The sequence below is a fragment of the Sander vitreus genome, chromosome 19 (genome assembly GCF_031162955.1).
Source record: "Sander vitreus isolate 19-12246 chromosome 19, sanVit1, whole genome shotgun sequence".
Classification (NCBI taxonomy): domain Eukaryota; kingdom Metazoa; phylum Chordata; class Actinopteri; order Perciformes; family Percidae; genus Sander; species Sander vitreus.
In genome coordinates, this window is record NC_135873.1 from 1,110,771 (window position 1) to 1,134,501 (window position 23,731).

The 23,731-nt window shown below is 42.6% G+C and overlaps 1 protein-coding gene across 1 annotated transcript; it reads right to left on the reverse strand.

Annotated features, from left to right (window-relative positions):
- Window positions 1–1,667: 1,667 nt before the first annotated feature.
- On the reverse strand, window positions 1,668–22,706 carry gc2 (guanylyl cyclase 2). The gene is made up of 23 exons (XM_078276602.1): window positions 22,284–22,706; window positions 20,678–20,806; window positions 20,406–20,585; window positions 20,150–20,267; window positions 19,169–19,470; window positions 17,465–17,596; window positions 16,187–16,290; window positions 15,541–15,659; window positions 15,203–15,287; window positions 14,592–14,688; window positions 13,971–14,084; window positions 13,043–13,123; window positions 12,147–12,323; window positions 11,178–11,334; window positions 10,945–11,094; window positions 8,711–8,859; window positions 8,046–8,209; window positions 6,923–7,115; window positions 6,214–6,388; window positions 4,879–4,977; window positions 4,203–4,297; window positions 4,026–4,111; window positions 1,668–1,767 (listed from the first exon to the last, which is right to left on the reverse strand). Exons 1-23 carry the CDS (start codon window positions 22,704–22,706, stop codon window positions 1,668–1,670), a joined length of 3,429 nt encoding a protein of 1,142 aa, XP_078132728.1.
- Between the last annotated feature and the right edge of the window lie 1,025 nt (window positions 22,707–23,731).

Below are 23,731 nucleotides of genomic sequence, written 5' to 3' on the forward strand. Positions count from 1 at the left end.
ATCAGCAGGATAATCCAGCAGAGCTTCCATGATGCCATCTGTAGCTTCAACAAAGTTAATTTTCTTGCACCACCAGAGGACGCTGTGGGTTTGTTTAAAAATGAGTGGGGTCCCTAATTCACATGGCAAATTTAATGACACACACACACACACACACACACACACACACACACACACACACACACACACACAAACACACACACACACACAAAAAAAAGATATCGTCACACCGAATTTAAGCACCAAAAGATTTATTGCGATGTTTGTCAGGCAGGTTTGGTTACAAAAGTAAAGAGGACTCAACATTACAATCTAAATCTGATTTCTTACCCACATCCAGAATCATTTTAATTTCAATTCCAACTATAAGCACAAAATTAAACTGTTGAAATAACTGCCCGATTCTAACATAAAGTCACATTTACATCAACACAGGGCCGGTAAACAAAATAAAACATTAAAACAGAGCTACAAGATGGACAATTTGCCAATATCAACAACTTGGTACCACAAAGACAAGATGCCAAATTCTTCCACAAGCAAGGAGTAAAAATCCTACTCTCCTTCCTGCCTCCTCATCTCTCAGTTTCCTCTTATTTCCTTCTCAGTTTACCCTCCTTCTCTTCTTAATTTCCCTCTCAGTTTCCCCTTCTTCTTTTCTTAATTTCCCTCAGTTTCCTCTCATACCCTTCTTAATTTCCCTCAGTTTCCTCTCATACCCTTCTTAATTTCCCTCAGTTTCCTCTCCTTCCCTACTTAATTTCCTTCTCAGTTTTCTCTTGTCCCTTCAAACAGAGAAACAGGGAAGCGACGGAGGAGGAAATGAACGAGAGAGATTAGCTGCTGCTGACAGACAGTTCCTGCAGATCTCTGCTTTGCTGAGTCACCATAATCTCGGCCTCTAGACATAAGTTTCCACACAAGACTTCAAGTCCTCGACTCGACCCGTTAATACACACAGACACACGTGGTTATAATTGGAATAAACACTTTCACTAGCCCCCTTTGTCTTCCTGGAAACGTTTCTCAGGCTACATTTACACTGCTACGTTTTGGTTTAAAAACAAATATCTTTTGCCTCGTTTACGCCTCGCGTCCGCACTACTCTGGCTTTTTCGAGCCCCTAAAACGGAGACATTTGGAAACACTGCTGCCCCCGTTTTGGTTTGAAAAGGCAGAGGTTGCTTTGTAGTCTGGACGGACACAAACGGAGACCTTTGGAAACAACGACGCACGTCAGTCAGTCTTATCGGTACGGTGGGCTTACAAACCTCTCAGTAACAGTTCCACCGCGTCGTCGCTCCAAGCTACTGAATCTCTGCTCTGGTCTTACTTTTCACCCTTGTTGTTCTTTCTCCAAAGTATTTTCAATTTATATATCCATGATTTTTAACCGCAGAGTAACGTCAGACAATCTGCTTCCTGTTTACACCTGCACGCACATGCGTGCGGACTGCTGAGTCATGACCCAGACGTAAAAGATCTTCACCACCTTGTGAAACGTGCTTCAGGTCCTTTGACTCGTTCGTTGCGATGCAAGTGCTAAGAAAAGAAAAGAGGAAGTAAATAATAAAAATAATCCATTTATTTCTTAACTTTGTCACATTATAGATGCAACTTAAATGCAAACATTATTTTTTTTTTTTTAAATAATGCATAACATTACCTCAGTTTTTCCTCTTTGCAAGCTGTTCCTGTTGATGTTTCTCAGCTTTTTGTTTCTTGTACTGGGCTATCTCAGCCACCTGCAGGCCGTGGGCCCCCTGCCTGGTGACACGCACGCACACACACACACACACACACACACACACACACACACACACACACACACACACACACACACACACACACACACACACACACAGAGTTATCTAAAGACTAATTTCATGTCTGTACGTTTAGTATGGAACTAGAGCAGGTAGGTGATTATCCTAGCTTAGCATAATGAATGGAAGCATGTGGAAATAGCTAGCCTTGCTCTGTCCAAAGTCTTAACAATACACCAGTTGTCTTTATCCACCCTGGCAACCCCATTGTGATGTCAAGACTCCAGGAAGTTTGCCAAGAAATAGTTCCAACACTTAACTCCCCGTAAAAGTACGGATCAAACAAATCAGATACAACATTTGGCACCGAATACACTCAAACCAGCAGGAGGTCCAGATTAGATTAGATGAAGATTAGATGAAGATAGCCTCAGTCAAAAAATCTAATTTTTTCTTCTACTTTAAGTATAACAATATTTGGTCTATCTGCCTTTCTTTCAGTGGACTATTTATGAGAGTCTTTGCAAATAACATTATTTATGTCAGAGCCATAATGCCACTTTGTTTCTTTTCTATGCAGTGACATCAGAGAAGCATAAAGGTAATCAGCAGCCACAGGTACAGGTGTGGGGCAAAGGGGAAGCAAACAGCTTTTTAGCGTGTCAGCAGTATTGTTTGATTTGTGTTTATATGGAAAGCAGAATAAAACTTGAACCTGAAATTAAATGGACTAAACCGAAATGTACCTGTGCTACAGTGAGCATACTGTCATTGAATAAATGGGTCACAGCACTCAAAGTTATTTAATGTATTGGACATTGTTTTTTTGGCAGCCCAGAACACGCGTCTCCCTTTCTCGCGCCGCATCGGCCTAATGTAGGTCTGGTTAAAAGACTCTACAATTAATAGAATATATAATCCTTTTTACTGTTAAGTAGGTTCGAGTCAGGTGTCAGTTTTTGCAGGGATGGAAAAAAATATGCCATCACACAATAGATAAGCAAGGTAATAATAAGCAAGGTGCTGTTTCCTAGCAACCAATACTGGAACGTCTAGCACACACGTGGGCCAAATCCGGCCCCTCGCAGCTTTTGATCTGGCCTACATATCAATTTAGGTCCACAATACATTTTTTATATATATAATTTTTTATAATAAATAGTTTTGTTGCTTTTTCTGAAGTTTTTGTCACTGTAGAGTCTTTTGAGCAGAGCTACATTAGGCCAATGTGGTGGGAAAACAGGGAGAACTTGCTTTGACGCGTGTTCTGGGCTGCCAATAATCAATGTTCATACAATCCATACATTTTGGTGCTGTGACCAATTAGTCGTGAACTGATTTGAATCCTTCCGTTGTTTCCATTAAACTCCAATAACAATACATGCTAACACGCTAACACGTACGCTGACACAGCCCAGTCTCATGGCAGTTCGTGAAATGGTCACGTTATTGAATCTATTGATTCGTGTACTGAAGCACGTTAATGCCGTTATTTTCGTGTGGTGAGCACGGATTTTAAAGTAATGTATTTCAATTGGAAGCATACCGAACGATTACGGTAGCGAGTAGTATTGATAAGGTGAAAATCCGCGCAGGGAGGTTGGTCAAACAACACAGGACTTTCACCCCGGACACCAGGGATCGCGTCCCATGTGTTGCCCACAGAGATATAGTATACGTACACGAAATAAACGAGAAAATCGTGACCTGTACACGAATCAATAAATCAAAATAACGTGACCATTTCACGAACTGGCGTGAGACCGGGTTGGCTGACACCATTCACACGGTGAAAAGCGGTCTGCTTTCCCTGGTTGCCCCACACCTGTGGACCTCTAGCTGATTACCTTTACGCCTTTTCGTGCCAATGCTCCACCCGGTGACCACATACAAAAACTGCCACCAACGTAGTATATATATAAAAAAATGAAAAAAAAAAAAAAAAAAAAAAAATGGTATAATGGCTCCAACAGTCACTTTTTTTTCTTCGATTAAATAAAAAGCATGTCAGTAAATTAAACATGTCTGGCCCTTGATGTGATTCTTATTTTTCCCAGTGTGGCCCTTAGTGAAATTGAGTTTGACATCCCTGGTCTAGCAGATGAAATTGCTTGTTCTTATCAAAACAAGGGAATTATTTTTGGGTCAGACATGGTTAGACAATAGCAACCAGTGCAGGTCTCAGAACTTGGAGGAACTTGGTGGGAAACAGTTGAGGTGTGAGGGGAGCAACAAAGGAGAAATGACAGATGTTCCTACCCGCACTTGACCTCTGGAGGAACAGGAAGTGGTTTGCTAAATCCCTCTCTCCCGACAAGCCAGTAGGTCTCCTCCACTACTTTCCCCTGAGAACGAGACACATAGACAAACTGCAGCGACGGACACAGAACTTCATCCACATGCAGAAATCTCCTTATCTAAACAAAAGTGTTATACCTTGACTTCTATCCGGCCTCTCAATTCGAGCTTGTAGCCGACATTTAAGTCCCGCAGCACCTTCACAGTACTCTGGTGGACATGGATCCTGTAGGCTGCAGCCAAACAAAAAAGTAAATGGATGTGGTTGGGAATATATAAAATTACAACAAGAAGAAAGAACATTTAATAGGACTGCAGCTATTACACTTGTACCTTAAATACTATTTAAATGCAGGACTTTTACTTGTAACAGAGTACTTTTACACTGTAATATTGCAAATTTTACTTTTAGTAAAAGATCTGAGTAGTTCTTTCACCTCACGGTTATTTTCATTATTAATCAATCTGCTGGTTATTTTTCTTGATTAATTCATTAATTGTTCTGGCTATAAAATGTCAGACGAGACCAAAATGCTTGCTTTATCCGAACAGTTTGGGAGTGCAGTCCCTCCAAAGTATTCCGTTTATTGTCATGTATGACAAAGAAATCTAAGAAGCTGGAATCGGCAAATGTTTGAACACGATTAATTCATTATCAGAATTATTGCTGATTTATTTCACGTCACTCTAATTGTTTCAGCAAGGGATGATTTGTACTCTTCTTCGTCAAGTATTTCATTCACAGGATACGCCAAAAACCAACATTACCGTCCGATTATGTCATCCATAAACAGTTATTTTTATTTGTACATACGTAACCCAGAGGACTCCATGCGAGAGGCGGTGGTCACCGTGTCTCCAAACAGACAGTAGCGAGGCATGGTGAGACCTACCACACCTGCTACACACGGACCTACACACACACACACACACACACACACACACACACACACACACACACACACACACACACACCGAGCTATTACTTCTTCAGTTGGCTAAGTTAACTAGCTAGGGTCTAAGTTTGCAAAAGACCCACGTAATACATTTAATAACATGGCCATGCAGAGATTCGTTATTTTGTGTATTATTGCTCACACAACACTCCTAAAACCAAAAATATATTGTTATATTATATTGTATGTTTCCAGGATAATAGTCTGACATCCGGCGCATTCCGCTCTCCGTGTGTGGCAATAACAAACTTCGAGCTAGCAAGCTACACGCTGAAAATGGCAAGTTTTAAAGAAAATTTGGATTGTGCAACAAGGCAGGCCTGCTTGTTTCTTTCGGGGAATGATTGTAATTGTAAATGTATTGTCATTGGAAGTGATTTACAAAGAATATGTTTTTACTCTCTAACTGGGACATTTTGGGAGCGATCTGTGGGATTGCTGTGGATGAAGAGAGTAAGGGCTCCTACACACTGCCTGCGTGGCGTGAGCGTGGCGTTTCTGTTGCGTGGCGGCTCCGTGGCGTTTTCTATGTCGTTGCACACCAGAAACGTGCCTTGTCTGTACACATGTATGTTTCCCATTGATAAAATGAAATAATAGTGTGTTCTTCAACTTTATTTTGTCAATATTTTTGTGTTTGTACATTTGTTTGCGCACATTACGATGGGGAGAGAGTAGAATACTTCATGTTAAGTATTGACGGCAAAATAGGCTACAGAATATTTCGTTCTGTATTGACAGGTGCAATATTTGAAAATCAATAATTATTTATTATTATTTTTTGAAATTACATTTATGTCAAAACCTAGAGACTAAAATGTCATTTATTAAACGGATTTGTGTCAAAATGACATATAAACGTCTTTTCCTATTCTATTTTGCCTGGAAAGGCTTCCAACACGCTTGCGTGTCGCGTGGAAAATATGCATGCATACGTTTTCGAGCCGCGCCTGAGACGTGTGTGTTACGCAGGCAGTGTGCATGCTCTAACCTGTTAACATGGGAGCCGAAATAAAAACGGACACGCCACACAGCTGACACGCTCACGCCACACAGCCAGTGTGCAGGAGCCCTAAAGTTTACCCTGTACTGGTTTGGTGCTACAGTATATTGACCCAGTACTAGGTACCACGATTTACCCAAATTGACCCGTAACTCTTTAGCAATTTTCTCTGCGCTCCTTCCTGCCTCACCTGTGTGTAGTCCTATACGTATCCTGACAGGAACGTCTGGCATGTGTCTCATTTTGAAGGTTCCCACGGCGCTCAGGATGTCGAGGGCCATGTTGGCTATCTCTGCAGCATGGCGGTTGTCGTTGGCGACGGGAAGACCGGACGCCACCATGTAAGCATCACCGATAGTCTCCACCTGGAGTGGAATAGAATAGAGTGAGCAAGACTGTGATCTGAAGAGATTTTCTGCCCCGATATCGATACTAGGGATGCAACGATACACTCATGATTCGATACAAGTCACGATTTTAAAACCACGATACGATTGTTCTCAGGATTTCTTTTTTAACAAAATGAGCTGCAAACAAATGGCTGAAAAATATTCCTTCATGTCTATAAACTGTGCAAAACAGCAGACGTGTCCTCTTATCAAAAGTGCAACTGAAATTGTATTTTATCTTAAATAACAAAAATGAAATAAAAAACAAAAAATAGGATTTTTAAACAAACCCCTCATCAAAATAACTAAACAAATACAAAAACATCTCTTCATATAAATTAACTCAAGTCAAACAAGTGAAATCTAAAGTAGGACGTTTACATTTTCATTCATTTTTTTTTTATTATCTCAACCAGTTGTAATCTTTACATATTTATATGGATTTGTAACCGATTCACGATTCATCGTTACATCCCTAATTGACACAAAAGAGAGATTTAAACGCTGTACCTTGTAGACATCGTGGTTTCCGATGATGGCGTCAAAGACTGTGTACAGGTCGTTGAGCAGGTCCACCACCTCGATGGGTTCGCTGTGGGCCGAGATGGTGGTGAAGCCGACGATGTCGCTGAAATAAAGCGTCACGCTGTCAAAGTGCTCCGGTTCCACCGTGCCGCCCACTTTCAGAGCCTCGGCCACAGACCTGCAGCAGCGGAGAAAACTCAAGTCTGAAACGTGTCTCTACTGTTAAGAAGCTCGAGTCTTAGGGACAGAAAGTAGGGCTGCACAATGAATCGTTTTTATCGCCATCGCGATATTAACTGGCGCAATAAACACATCGCAAAAGGCTGCAACATATCGCCATAAACGATTAAACGATTAAAATGTAGTCACCACTGCCAGACCTTCCTCCACAGCGCTGCAGAGGAGGGTCTGGCTAGTCCACACAGAAAAACGTGCTCTGGTTTATTGGAATTTCTTTGAACCAATCACAATCGTCTTGGGTGGCCGCTGAAAAATCGCCTCTGGAAGGAACTTGTTTTGGTGGAACATGTTTATGCTCAAAAGTTGTTTTAGTCGTTCAACAGAAAACTCAGATTGGACAGATAGTCTAGCTAGCTGTCTGGATTTACCCTGCAGAGATCTGAGGAGCAGTTAACCATAGTCCTCATGAATCCACCGGAGTTTAGAATTACAACACAAAGAAAGCGGAAGGAAACGGATAGCCGGCCGAAAAGAGTGGCACCGGAGCAATCCCGGAGGTGGAAGGTCGTGGATATACGTAGACTAAAATGTACCTGTCATTCTTTTTTTTTAGTGTTGCCTTTTATATTTAATTCAATGTTAAATTTATTCAACAAAAGAATGTTGGAAATGATTTCCTTTCGTTTGTTATAAATACAACAAGCAATTTGTTGTATTTTAGCAGAATACTGAAAGCAGCAGAAAGGCAGAACTGAGTACACTTTAATATCTGCTTATTTATCTCACGTAATATCGTTATCGCGAAGTTCAACAACGTTATCGCATCTTTCCCCCATATCGTGCAGCCCTAACAGAAAGAGTCATTTGGCACCCGTATGTCTGTGTAGCTGTGTGTTTCTACGGGGTGCGTTTGTCTACGTTTACTCACGGAGGAAGCATCTGAGTCAGCAGCTTCTCCGTCTTCTGTTTCTCGATCTCTAGCTCCTCCGTTCGCTCCCGGATCAGCTCCTCCAGGTTAGACGAGTACTGCTCCAGCATCCGCAGCATGGAATCAATGATGTTGGTCTTCTTCCCCTTGTTGATGTTCTTAAACTGAGATGAGACGAGAGGAGAAACAAGACATAACTTGAAGTTTAACAGATAAATCAAGAGCAGCATGTCATCACCCCTAAAATCATCAGAATGAATCAGTTCCCAAACGATATTGACTCTCAAATTGATTTTACCAAAGAAAAATAGACCATTTCAATCCAATATGATTTTTTATGATGTTTTAAACAACATTTACACCACCAAGAACACTTAAACTCTTCATGACGAATGACATTTTTAAAATGTGAGCAGTTCATTAAAGGAAAGGGACAACTGTAGGTTGGTTTAGTACGAAAGATTTTAAATATAAAGATCTCAAAGATAAAGATTTATTTAAAAAAGAAAGTAACCAGCACCAACAGTTCTTTATTTGATAAAAAAAGGCCACTTTGGCAACCCAATATATCAGTTTAACACTAGCTAAAATTACGTTTTGTAGCATTTAAAAGGTAGATATGTGGTTCAAATTAAAGCAACATGTTGTTAGAACTTCATATCTACCCGATCAAAGATCTCCTCAAAGTTCGGTCTCTTCTCTGGCTGTTCGTTCCAGCACTGTTTCATCAGCTGGATGCACTCCAGCGGAGCGTAGTCTGGACTGACCACGGGCCGAAACAGAGGAGGAGGTTTACGTATCTTCTCTATTATATCTAAAACAGAGATAAACATGAAGTGAGTGTGTGTGTGTGTGTGTGTGTGTGTGTGGTCTTTGGTAGCCATGCCACCAGTTAGGATGAAAATTTCAGTCAGACAGAGAAATGCAGATCAAAAAACGTACCCTAAGTGAACAGTGTTATAGATGGGTTGACCCTGATACACCTGCTGATTTGCTCCCACTATTATCTTGTTCAGCTCAAACCTTTCCTGTAACTCCCTGAAGAAGGCTGGACACTGAAACACTGAAAAAGTGATGTTTTTAATCTGATTCTAGTTAGAATGTGCCAGATGTAATGAAAGGCCTTTCATCTTTTGTTCTGAAGTCTGAGTGCCTTGTATTGTTTCTTGTTGCTCACTGGATTTGTTGATGCCCCCCTACCAGAGAGCAGAGTCTTATTTTTACAAAGACTTGTTCCAAGAAGATCTCTAGTTCTTCGTTTTTTCAAGACTAAGGCTGTATTCGAAACTGCCTACTACCAGGCTGTAGTACTTGAGAGTGGACTTGAGACGTTTTTCTATTGTCTCAGACTTGTCTTGGACTCGTCGGTATTTGGACTCAGACTTGTCTCGGACTCGGCCATTAGACTCGCCAAATATTCTAGTTGGTTTCGACCGAGTCCAGCACTATATGCTTTTGTTCTAAAGTAACTTCCTCCTTCAAAGCAAAACCACTGATGAAGCCTGCTCGTTCAGAAAAGAGGTATTAGTTTAATTCTAGTCTATATCCACGACGTTCAACTTCCCGGATTGTTCCGGTGCCGCTAGAAATTCCGCCGGATGTCCCTCTTTTCAGCTGGATGTCCGTTACCTTTCTCTTTCTTTGTGTTGGCATTCTAAACTCCGGTGGATTCATGAGGACTATGGTTAACTGCTCCTCAGATCTCTGCAGGGTAAATCCAGACAGCTAGCTAGACTATCTGTCCAATCGGAGTTTTCTGTTGCACGACTAAAACAACTTTTGAACGTACACACGTTCCACCAAAACAAGTTCCTTTCCGAGGCTATTTTGCAGCAGCACCGAGGCTCCGTCCGGCGCTTAGCACCGCCCAAGACAATTGTGATTGGTTTAAAGCAACACTAAAGAATTTTTCCCGCTTTGGTCACCTTACAGGTTGGAAGCGGAATCGTCCATTACATTACATCGTCCAGTTCATTCGAACTACAGATCCGCTACCCGATCTGGCAAACTTGCATAATGTAATTGTGGTATCTGAAGGGCCTATAAGGTCAAAGTCTGTATAAAGCTCAAATGTGCTGAGACATTATGAGCACTGTGTTAGTGACCTAAGTTTAATGATTTTCCTCTCAGCGGAGTGATGTGTTGAAGAGGATGTTCTATTTGATTCTGTGATTGGTGGCTGAGTGGGATCAATGAATTTATGTGTAGTGATGGAGCCCCTCAGATGGACTTGGACCTTTACTTGCCAACTTACATCTATTTACTTTATCTAACATGTTACCTAAACGTACCCCTTATAACTCTGTAACTCTATAACTCAGAGTGCATTTTTGGGCTGTGCCTCTCCGGGTTCTGCAGGACTCGTTATTGATGCTGAAAACTTGATGTAATAAAACTTATATACAATCAAGACAGCGTCAGCGGATTTCCTCCTCCACACATCATCGCTACTCAAGATACAACATAATGTAATGGACAATTCTGCTTCCAACCTGTAGGGGGACTGAAGCGGGAAAAGTTATTTAGTGTTGCTTTAAAGAAATGGCAATAAACCAGAGCACATTTTTTCTCCCATCCCTGAATGCTGTGTGGACTAGCCAGACCCTCCTCCACAGCGCTGTGGAGGAAGGTCTGGCAAAGCGAGACTAGTTTAATTTAAAATCCATCTAGAACGGGCATCGACATTGGTTGCCTTGTATATGCCTGGCTGCGTCATATAACTTAATCATCATTTTTTCTGTTTCGGTCAATAACTGTCTCACATTTGGACTCTGTCTTGACTTGGACTCAAACCTCTTTGAACTCGGTCTTGGCTTGGTCTCGACTAGTCCTAGTCTTGGACTCGACAAAGGCGGACCCGACTACAGCCCTGCCTACTACATAGTAGTGATGACCTTGCCTGTGGCGGACAGGTCCATCATGCAGAAGGGCGGCCCTCTGACCACCACCTCCTGCATGATGATGGCGAAGCTGTACACGTCTCCAGACAGAGTCCCGTGAAGCTCCGGCTGACCGCTCCTCAGGTTCTCTGGAGCCGTCCACAGCAACTCTGGAGGACACGCAGAGCGCCGTTAGTTTGCTACTGTGGTGAAGAATCACACAAACGCTTCCTGATCTGATGCATTCTCTCACCCTCTGCAGGTGACTCCATGTAGGGGAACCTCTGAGCCTCCAGAACCGTGTTGTAGCCATAGTCTGTGACCTTCAGGACAAAACGCCCGTCCACCACGCAGTTACGGGACTTGAGGCGAGTGTGGCACACGCCGCGGTGGTGGAGATACTTCATTCCCTGAGACAGAATACAAGTCAGCAGAGGTACTGTAAGTATCAAGAACTGTAACTAAGTAACGGATCTGAATACTTTCCACTCCACTGGTTTTAGGGCTGCTCGATTATGGAAAAAAAACATAATCACAATAATTTTGGTCAATATTGAAATAACGATTTTTTTAACATGATTACTCATTGACTTTTGGAAAGATGTTGCATTTATTGAACTTAAAAAAACGGTGAAACAGTTAAACTAATTAACAGTGAAAACATTTTGAACTGTGAAATTTCCCTTAGTACTTTTCCAGTTTAACTTTTTGAATTCCCCGTAAAATAAATAATGTACAAAATAAAAACAAAATAACATTGTTTGATTGAGAAGTGCACTTTCAAAAATAGTTTTTCTCAATTTCTAATTGCAGTTATTGCGAGGATCTGTACCAAACAAAGATGTTTTCTTGTGTCTGTAGAATACGGACACAAAGGGCCGGACATCTCTGCAGCACGACAATATTTAGTTGAAAACTGATTTTGACACACTTTTTGGCTTTACCAAATATTGCAACTTGTGCGATTTGAAAATTGCAGTAGGCCATTTTGCGATTTTGGTAACATTTTGATTAATTATTTCAGTTTTCACTCTTAAACAGACCAGTCTTGAGGGGCCAAAGGAGAAAAGGTTATAGGCTACTTCATCTCTACATTGGCAACAAATATTTGTATTTTTTTTAACCGAGTTTCCATGCTGCCCTAAAAATGTCACACCCCACTCTACCACCCCCCGTTTGTCTTATCTGCTCCCATCCCGTTTTCCCGCCATACCATACCGACCTTAATCAAATCCAGCAGCAGCGACGACTTGAACATCCAGTCGAGTTTGACGTCGTCGTTGAGCACCAGGTCCTCCAGACTTCCTCTGGAGCAGAACTCGGTCACGATGGCAAACACACCGCAGTCATGAAAGAAGCCCAGGAAAGGGTTGACATTCTCGTGACGCATGTCCTTCATCTGCAGCCAGGAAACAAAAGTACTTTATGATCTGGTGCTGGGAATCACAGGGTTCCTCACCATACCATACATGGCTCGCAATTACCATAATATCTGTGTGTATTGTTCTTTTCTTTTTTTGGAGTGGAGCTGCTCCGGAACGCAAAATTAATTTCAGTGCAAACTGACAATAAAGTTGTATTGTCTTATTTATCAGGATACAGCAATTTGGTGATAATCAACATACTGCTAGACAATCCTATAAACCAGGGCTTCTCAAAGTTCGGACCCGGCACATACCTTGTGTTATGAATACAATATTATGTCCACTCAAATTTCTGTTTTGAAATACATTTTCTATTGATCTGATTGATACATTTTTAGTAATGTTGACTATAAACTTTTTTTTTTTTTTTTACAGTGTGTTCAGGGGACAGGCAGCTCACGGATAGTGAGGAGATGTTTGCTGTATGTGACAAAAAATGTTGTAGCCTAAAAAACAGCGTGACATCGCTTAGAGCACCTTTAAGGAGCCATGAAGTAGTGATGCTGAAATCTATCTAGAGAGACTTATTGTATTCATTAAAATATCGATATTCTGCGCCAGTGTATCGAATCTCACGACGCATGAAGAAGGACAATGATATATTGCCATATCAATAGTTTGTCCCACCCCTATTCGTACTGCCGGTTTCTTTTATCAGCTGTGGCTTTCTTTGTTTCACAACAATGCCACATACCAGTTCAAACACTTGGCTGGTTTTGGGGTTGATGCGGCTGAACGTCCCATTAGGAAGTCTCTTCAGCCAGGCCCAGTCACCCTGGAGGAGAGACAACAACCACACATCAGCTTTCTTACCTTTTCAAGCTGCTGAACTGAACTGATGCTGCCACATAAGTTTATCCTTTACATTTTTGTGTGTTTTTTTTATTTTTTACACGTAAAGGATAATTCCTGAGAAAATATCCCCAAACTATCAAAAGTTTATGGTGGTTGGCTCAATCTCAAACCCATCTGCCAAGTTTACATTTTAGACTGCCACAGTGGGATGAAGACATTTGATTTTGACTACTTGGTTACTTTCTTTCCTTTAGTCTTTACAGTTTAGAAAGGACTGGGCGTAGGGCTGCGCAATTAATTAAATTTTGATCGCTCGTAACGATCACAAAAACAGAGTAATTGAGAAAAACTATTTAATTGTTTGTTTAATTACGTTGTGCAAGTAAACTCTCATTTTGTCTTGTTGGGAAAAGTACAAAAGGAAATTTCACAGTTCACGGTGTTTTCACTGTTGATCAAGTTCAACAAATGCCACATCTTTTCAAAAGTCAATGAGTAAATGTGTTAAATAATTGTGATTTCAATATTGACCAAAATAATTGTGATTATGATTTATTCCATTATCGAGCAGCCCTAACTAGGAGGCGTTTTTTAAAACCACCAGGGCGTAACTTTGGGTTCAACATTGGTGGGGTTGAGATCTCCACTTTTGAACAAATCATCAAACACTTCATTTTCTGGGTTGTAACCCCCCCCACCCCTCCTGTAAATTACGCCTATGATAAAAACATTTGATTTTGACTACTGTGTTACTTTCCTTCAGGTTTACAGTTTAGAAAAGACAGAGTTTTGTTATTGACCTATTTAAATGTAACTGACTGTGTCACCTCGAAAATGACGACGTTGGAGTTCTCGTAGGTGGCCGGGGACTGGGAGGAGACCTGCGACGTGTCTGAGACGCTCCTCATGCCGTTCACCCTGCTGTCATCCATACTCATTTTCTATAAAGGAGTCAAAGTTCAGGATGTGAGCTTTGTTTTTTGTTTTGTTTTTTGGAGCATTTTAGGCCTTTATTCGAAAGGACTGCTTGAGATGTGAAATGAGAGAGAGAGAGAGAGAGAGAGAGAGAGAGAGAGAGAGAGAGAGAGAGAGAGAGAGAGAGAGAGAGAGAGAGAGAGAGAGAGAGAGAGAGAATGACATGCAGCAAAGGGCCGCAGGTCGGAACCAAACTCACAGCTGCTGTGGTTAGGACTGAGCCCTTCGCACATTGGAACACTCGCTCTACCAGGTGAGTGATCCAGGCGCCCCAGGATGTGAGCTTTTAAACAGTTTTCTTTCCCCCACTGTCTCAGTAACACAACAACTACCAAATATGATGTTTAATAAATGTCTTCACTAATATAAATGAGATTAATTGAAATGAAACATCACATTTTACTTCCTCTTGCGTAGTTTTACTTCTACAACGAATACAAGAAAAAGCACGAGTCAATCGGAGAGTGGCAGACCTTGTTGCTAAGCGACGGGTTGATGAATGTGACGTCAGCCAGAGTCAGTAGGATCCTGTTTGGACCCTTAACCTGTCGGATATGATTGATGCGTCGCCTAGGCAACAAGAGAGGAGGGGGAGACAGCAGGATAGAGTTATATATAGACTCATCACTAACTGACTGACTGACTGACTGACTGGCTGACTAGCTAACTAACTGACTGGCTGACTGACTAGATAACTGACTGAATAGCTAGCTAGCTAACTGACTGACTAGCTAGCTAGCTAACTGACCGACTAGCTAACTGACTGACTGACTGACTGACTGACTGACTAGCTGACTGACTGACTAGATAACTGACTGAATAGCTAGCTAGCTAACTGACCGACTGATAGAGGAGGGCAGTAATACGTCATCAAGTAGCATCTAAACTGCCATAATTTACAAGAAGAAGAAGACTGACTTGCTAACAGCTGTTATCAAAAACAGCTTTATTTGTGAAAAATACTAAACTGCAAACAACGGTCACATCTTCCTGTTAACTTTTTTTCTACCTGGAAGTAATTCACTTTAGTCTCCGTTTTTAGTTTCGTTTTAGTTCTAGTGATATTCCAGACCAACATGACTACCTGATGCAGTAAATAACTGCCACTCCAAAAACAGAGGCGGCCATTGCTTCGAGGAATATGCTGATGGTCGAGAACAGATCCAAGCCTGAAACAAGACAAACGTGATCTTTAAGATTTGATGAAAAGATTAAAATGTAAAGTGTTTTTTTATGGAAATAAAGAAAAACAAATTCAAGAACACAAATCTTAAATGCAGAAGGATTTTAAACTGCTGACACTATTTTCAAGTAAAAAAAAAAAGGCAATCCAAGATAAACAGCTGTTTGTGTGTGTGTGTGTGTGTGTGTGTGTGTGTGTGTGTGTGTGTGTGTGTGTGTGTGTGCGCATGCGTTGCTAACCCCCAGAGCAGATGACTCCAGGAGTAAACCAGCAGGAGGCGTCCTTCCTGGGTCCGTAGCCGCGAGGGAAGTGGATTTCTCGACCAAGGAAACGCACCATACCGCCCTCCATGTCGATCCTGTCAATCAATTCGACCGAGTTATTAATCCAACAATAACACCTCCATTCTTTGAGTAGAGTAAAGGCACACATTAGAACAAAATGCAAGTAAAACTACAGCCTGAGAAATGTATGTTCTTTTCTTTCTGACTGCTCTGTAAGTAATCGAAATATTGCAAAGAAAACCTTTTCCCCACTTTACTGTAGTGATGACCAAATGAAGTTTCGTGAAGCATTATCTTTATTTTCTGAGCCCACTAGATGGCGCTTTTTGTTAAACAAAGGGTTGAAAGCACACTGAGCTGCCATTCTGTCAGTGTTTTTCTTCAAACCCAAAGCGCCATCTAGTAAAAAAAATGGTTTGCGAAGCTTCATTTGGCCATCACTATTTTACTGTGTTTTAATTTAACAAAACTCCAGTTCTTTTTGAAGTTTATCGACATGTTAAAGCCTAGTTTGACTTTGTTTTACCTTACCTATCTGCCATTGAATATTTCATTTGTTTATTTGCTTCTCTCTCTCTCTCTAACTTTAGTGCTCATTTACCTGTATGTTGGCTTCAGCTCCCAGGAGAGTCCGTCCGTGTCCAGTATGAGGTATTCCAGCAGAGCCGCTCCAGCGCTGTTGGTTTTGATCGGGTGGCTGAAGCCCTGCAACGTTAAAGGTCCCATGACATGGTGCTCTTTGGATGCTTTTATATAGGCCTTAGTGGTCCCCTAATACTGTATCTGAAGTCTCTTTTATATAGACCTTAGTGGTCCCCTAATACTGTATCTGAAGTCTCTTTTATATAGGCCTTAGTGGTCCCCTAATACTGTATCTGAAGTCTCTTTTATATAGACCTTAGTGGTCCCCTAATACTGTATCTGAAGACTCTTTCCTGAAATTCAGCCTTGGTGCAGAATTACAGCCACTAGAGCCAGTCCCACAATGAGCTTTCCTTAGTATGTGCCATTTCTGTGTCTGTAGCTATTGAGGAGGAGGTGGGGGGGGCAAGGTGGAGAGTGGGGGTGTGGCCTTGACCAACTGCCACTTTGCTCGTTTGAAAGCCATGATGTCTCTCTTTCTCATGGGTGGGCCAAATTCTCTGGGTGGGCAAAGCAGAGAAAGGAGAGGTAACCTGCCCAGATGGAAGATTCCAGATCGGCCCATCTGAGCTTTCATTTTCTCAAAGGCAGAGCAGGATACCCAGGGCTCGGTTTACACCTATCACCATTTCTAGCCACTGGGGGACCATAGGCAGGCTGGGGGGAACTCATGTTAATGTTAAAAAACCTCATAAAGTCAAATTTCCATACCATGGGACCTTTAATACGATGTATAGTTGGAACAGCCCTTTTTATTTTGGGCTTTTGTCCTCTATCATGCCAGTGAGCTTCAAGTGTTTGGTTTGGATACTGTGAGAACAATTATATGTGGCTAATTAGTTAACTATATAGTGTCATTTAGTCTAGAAATTTTAGGGAAATTGAACAAACTAATAACGTTCAACTGTTTATTATTAATGCTCAATTAAATTAATTATTTTATTATTATTAAAATTAGAATGTGATGTGTGTGGGGTAATTTAAAGGAAATATGACCTTTAGAAATGCTACAACTGAGAATGAGAATAAATACAGACATTCCGAAAAAAATCTTTGGTCCCAAAGATTTTTTTCAAAACTTCCCACAACGGGCTTGTGGCTAACGTTAGGTGCTACCTAGCTGCTACCCAAAGTAAACCATATCCAGTGTAATTTCTACTGAACATAAATTAAATTTTCTGAGATTATCGGTATATTTTGAAACACTGTTTGTCTTATTCACGATCCTTATTGGTACCTGGAAGTCCAGGTTGTGGGTGTGTCTTGCCAGGTTTCCCCCAGACATCCACTCCCGAGCTTGCCGGACGCGATGCACCGCATGAGCCATGAAGAGGACAGAGCTGTAGATGGTGCCGAAGAGTGGCGACACCTGCAGGACACACAGACAGATCGAACCGCTCAAGGAGAATCTCAACAGGGCACCAAAGCCCTCCACCACGGCCTGTAATCAACACCAAACCACGCGCCAAATGCGGCTGCATTTTGCCATTGGCGGATGAAACTGTCTACCTGCCACGTTGGCGGGTAGCCGATGAGAATTGAGTGATTCATTAGTTATTTTTGCCACTGTTGTTCTTTCACATACAGTATAAATCAAATCTGCCATTTTCTTGGATTTGAGCTAAAAAATGTGGCGGCACATTACTGGGATGAAGACGCCGGCTGAAAAAAGCAACAAATAAAAGGATGTGGATGATTCAAAGAAAAGTAAAAGAAGACATTGAAGTGGACAGTTGAGACAACTGCAAGGTTCATGAGGTGCTGATTTACGACAGCAGTACAGAACAAATGTACTGCAGTGACTGTCGTGTGTATGGCTCAGAGCAGGAGAAAGTTAAAACCTTTTGTAGTCTTGCATTGCCAGACCTTCATCCGCAGCGCTGTGGAGGAAGGTCTTGCTAGTCCACACAACATTCCAGGATGGGAGAAAAACGTGCTCTTTATTGGCATTTCTTTAAACCAATCACAATTGTCATGGGCGGCGCTAAGCGCTGGACGGAGCCACGGTGCCGCTGCAAAATAGCCTCGGGAAGGAACTTGTTTTGTGTACGTTCAAAGGTTGTTTTAGTTGTGCAACAGCAAACTCAGATTGGACAGATAGTCTAGCTAGCTGTCTGGATTTACCCTGCAGAGATCTGAGGAGCAGTTAACCATAGTCCTCATAAATCCACCGGAGTTTAAAATTCCAACACAAAGAAAGCAGAATGTGACGGAAATCCAGCCGAAAAGAATGTCATCCGGCGGAATTTCTAGCGGCACCAGAGCAATCCCTGCAGTTGACTGTAGTGGATATAGACTACCGTTTTGTAATCTGGACTAAAAAAATAAATTGGCTGGTAAAAAGCTTGTGTGGCGGATTTTCAAATCACACACATAGACTGTTAATATTAATGGACAAAGCATCCGGTTCGGCGAAGTGCTGCAAATGCGGAAGTTCCTTAAACCTGCATTCTATCTGAATTCCAGCAGGGGGCGACACATGCGGTTGCAAAAGGAGGTCGGTTTCTGTAGAAGTCAATGAGAAAGTGACCCACTTCTCACTTGATTTATTACCTCAGTAAACATTTTCATAATGAGTTTATGGTCTCAATTGTTAGTTTTAAGTCTTCTGCAACACAGAATGATGTTCATTTTTTTAATTATGCTCTCGTTGATTTTAAAATCGGCAATAAAGCAGGGGGTGTTTTGGGGTGTGGCTATGATGTTATTGCCATTGAAAGTGTGTAACATAACGTGGCTCCTCCCTCACTCTTCCCTCTTGTCTAAAATCATCACATCCGCAACCAGGATGGCTGCGCCTGTAATGGCAAACTTGACTCACAGCAGATCTCCACAAACCAATGGGTGACGTCACACATGCTCTGTCCATTAATATTAAAATTCTATGATCACACACCACAAAAGTTAACTTCAGGCCCTGGTCAACAGTCCCACACATCACCTGCTGAGGCTTCAGCGTCCGGGCCAGCTCTCCCCTCTCCATGGCATCGCTGTAGGCCTCGTAGAAGGACACCTGGGGTGAGTTGATGGTCACGGTTAACACAGCGTCGTAGGCCCTCAGCAGCTTACTGTTCCTCTTCAGAGCTGGGTAGGTCACGTTGCGGTAGGGCAGGCTGTAGAGCAGGGCGTCGTAGGGCACAAAGACCAGCGAGCCGTCAGTCAGTTGCATGTCGTACGCCGTCTCCAAGAGCTGCTTCTGGGCTCCACCGCCGATTAGTACGGAGTGCATGCAGAGGATCACAACTAGAACCGGACATAATGAACTGCAGGTTTAATGTTTCTACCACTGAAGAACGGACATTCCTGATCAGGATTCATTCATTTCAAACAATAAGGAAGGAAGGTAGGAAGGAATAATAGGTTTTGTAGCCAGGTCTCTTTTTTACTGTTTTCAGTTCAATGAAACATACATAAACTCACAAAGACATAACTCCAAGTCCCTTCCCTGACGCACCTACTTACAAATTAAGTAGGCCCTACTCAAAAGGAGTAGGTGATTTAAAAAAGAAAAGAGGCAATGTAACTTGTCCTGACGACCAGTGGCGTATCAATTCAGATTAGATCTGCTATATGACTTGTTAAGGTATCCTTATAGGCCGAATAGGGCTTCCATATCTCGAGAAATTTGTTATATTCATTCCGAAGAGTACATGTAATACTTTTAAGTGGAAAACTTCCAGAAACCATCAATAGGGAGAGGGGAATTGGACTTCCATGTCATGACTATGAAGCTTCTTTCGGAAGTTTCTTAAATGTGCACTGGTTATAAAGGGTTGTAAAGTTGCCTAACAGCAGATTTGTGGATCTGGTGGCAAGGCAAATCCAGTAAGTTTTGTCTTAATATACTATCACATAATCACTGTAGATATGCAAGAATGTTTTTTTTTGAGGCTCTGAACATCAGCAATAGACTGGAACTCACCCCGTATTTCTGCCATCTTGCGGAGCTTGGTCAGAGTTCGTCTGATGCCGTGAGGCGTGTTCTCCATGATGCTGACCAGTCTGACTGGCAGACCGTGGCTCCTCAACGAATCAGCAACCTGGACGGGACAGAGGCAGTCACTTTTCCCCCTTCATTTCTTAGTAAATTAAGTATTTAGGTATCATAATTATACATTATATGTCCCAACAAAGCATGAGTTCCTCTGTCATCAGTTTTTTTGGATAAATATTCAAACCTTGGTGGCCGTCTCCACCCAGATGTCCTCTGAGGAAGAGATGATGCCAACGTGGGCCCACCTGAAGTAGTTTATGACACTGAGCAGCACCCAGGTGGGCCTCGGCATGGAGCGGGCAAAGGTCGGGTGGCTCTGAATATCGTCCAGCTCGTAGCCAACACAACTCCAAGAAAACAAAGCCTGGAAAAGAGGAGGAGAGTAGAGGAGATGTGACCACACATACAGCATCTAAAGTCCCTCTGAAATACCGTTCACACAGAAACACATCCTACTTTGTTCCAGCCTTTGCTCAACATTGAAGCAGCGTCACAGTAGCTGGGGTTGGATGGTCCGATGTACCCCGAGGCCTTCGTGTGGAAACCGATGAACTTCTCGAGCGCCCTTGATGTCTCACATGGCTCCTGAAGAGTGACAGGCAATGCATAGATTAATTGATGTACCAATCAGTCAGTGTTGTGAATCTGTTTAGTAAAAACTCTGAACAAAACCTCTCTCATCTGTTTTAATTTGTATCACAAATTGGTATGATAAATTGTAACACTGTTTTCCTTTCTGAAGATGTATCTGCTTGAACCTTGAACCACTGCTCCTTTCCTCTGGAGCTTCTTTCTTATCTATCTACTCTCACATAACCAAAGTGAATGGAGCGATTGTTAGACAATGTCTCATTAAACCTTGAACATTGTGTACTGAACCCTGCTTCATGTCGCTTTGTTCTCTGAGTGTTTCTTACTGCTGAACCAGTAGATGATAGGATAGGAAACACAAAACAATCGTGATCAGATCAGATTGTTTCATAACTACTTTGATTTAACGCTGAGACAATTCCTCCAAACCATACGACGAAATGGTCATTTGTTTCTATCCTCTAATACGACCCACAGGAGCGTTTTCCGTCCTCATATCTAAACCAGAGAACATCGGTCGTGGTTTTGAACCAACACGTTCTCACACTCATCTCGTAAAATATGGACACTTGGTCAGACGCCTTTATCGTTCTTATTGACGATAGAAGTCCCCTTAGCGCTTTAAGTAAACGACGCAGTTATGTTAAGGAAAAGGTCGTGGGTGGGTGTACGGTTCTGTTACACACGGGAAGAACGGGACGGTTGGGTTTAGGAAAGGGTCGTGGGTGGGTGTACGATTCTGTGACACGCGGGAGGAAAGAAAATAGCGACTATAGCAAGCGTGACAAGTGGGAAGCGAACCCCGCTCTCCTAGGTGACAGTCTTGTGTTTGACCCATCTACCACCTCAACCAACCTCCTTAAATGGAAATTTGCCCTTACATACTACTCGCTAAATCCTATCTAACTACTGCTCTCCCCGGTGCGTTACACAAATATGCCCGAAAGATGCCTTTTTTGTTGCATCAGACGCTGACAGCCACTGTCCAAACGTCCTTATTTTACGAGTTCGGAATGAGAACGGGTTGTTTGAACTTAAAGATCGCAGTTTTAAACACGTCTTTAACATGGAATGGTCACATTTGGTTATGTTTAGGCACAAAAATGACTTAGTTAAGTTTAGAAAAAGATCGTGGCTTGGGTTAAAATAAGATGTTACTTCACGTCCACTTATGCACGTGATGCACGTAAAGTTTGAAAAAAAACGTTTACTTTTATTTTCAAACGGGACTCGAACCCATCCTGGGTGAAAGTCCTGTGTTTGTTTGAACCATCCACCACCTCAACCTGCCTCTCTACATGGAAATGTAGTACTGTTATACTTCAACCACCTTACTACCTGCTTTGCTCCAGTCATAATCTAGGGACACTGCCACTAGAAACGTAAATATGAGTCGTAGTTGCTGCTTGAACAAACGATTATGGGAGAGTTTTTCGAGGGAGGACAGTCTTGGCTGAGGTCAGCATCGTACCTGCAGCACAGTGTAGTCGAAGGTTGCAGCGTAGGACAGCGAGCGGTCCTTGTTGATGCGGTTGACGGCGAGCTGTGCAGCGACACTGGGGAGGGCTTTGGCAAAGAGAGGGTCACACCCCCACGGCCCCACCACCCCGACCTGAAACCAGGCCGCTTGTGCTGGGCGGGGCAGTAAAAACAGGAAGGCCAGGAGGAGCAGGAGGAACCTCAGGAGGGATGGACGGAGCAAAGGGAAGAGGGGGGATAAAGCAGAGGAAGAGGAAACAGAACCAAGTTTGGATGCAGCAAAATGGTTGACAGGAGAGAAGTGAAGACGAGGAGGAGGAAAGGAGGATGGATGGACGTCAGGAGCTTTGTCTGGTGTCTGCTTCCATGTTTGAAGTGAGAAGAAGACGATGAAGGCGCGGCACTGTGGTTGCATCTCAAGTCTCAACACCTTCAGAGCTCACACGAGCCCGGAGGAAGATGGTCTGAAGGTGTGGCTTCCCTGGAACAACAAAGGATTTGAAGAAGAGTAACGGTGAGGTTATTTTGTAGCGATACTCTGTGAGAGATAGTAGGCACTCAGTGGTGGAAGAAATGAAAGTACCCACATCAAAATATACAAATACTGGCTCTGTGTTACTGCAGCGCCCGGGGCTCCCGGCCCACCTGCCGGAAAAAAGTCACCCGGAAAGGCCCTAACATACCAAGGAGATCGTCGGCCGATGGTGAGCGTCTGTCACCCTATAGTTGTTGCGGTGTGTCACGTGGCCTTCATCTGCCTTTTTTTTATGCAGACAGATTCAATCTGCGACTGCATCAGTGTCGGTGCAAGGAATCCATCTGATTGGCTGTTCAGCTCAAGCAAATTAGTACACGAGAAGAAAACGGAAGTGCGGAAAGCAAACAAACGACTGTGAGAGCGCACACAGAAGGCAGTTCTAATTTTGCATGTCATCTGATCAATCTGTTCAAGTGTCATTTTTTGGCTAAGACCAAGACGACGTGGGGCTACGTCACAGTCGGCCGCCGTTGCCACTAGCTCTTTGCCGTCTGCCTTAATGTGTTGGTTTGCGTCATCTGACAGACTTTTACCGCACTTTGGCTGCATTCACACCAAATTGCAGCGAAAGTTAGACTGTGGAGATTGTGTCTCGCTCAGTCAGCTACAGGATTAAGATGTACTGAATCAAAATCCTCATGTCACTAAGAGAAGACAAATCCTAGTTGTTCGAAGAAGAATTTCCCCAGTAATAGAACTTTTGCTCCATTGACTTTCTGGTCCAGTCAGAGAGACTGGGGGGAAATGACACAAGTTGAAGTTATTTTATAACCCTAAAAGTTTCGGGGCTTTTGAGAAAACATTCGGGGCTGGAGCCCCATAGCCCCCCCCCCCCCTTGTACAATAGGTGAGTAGATGCAGTGTTATCGTCAGAACTAATGAATGTTTTCATGTCTGCAACT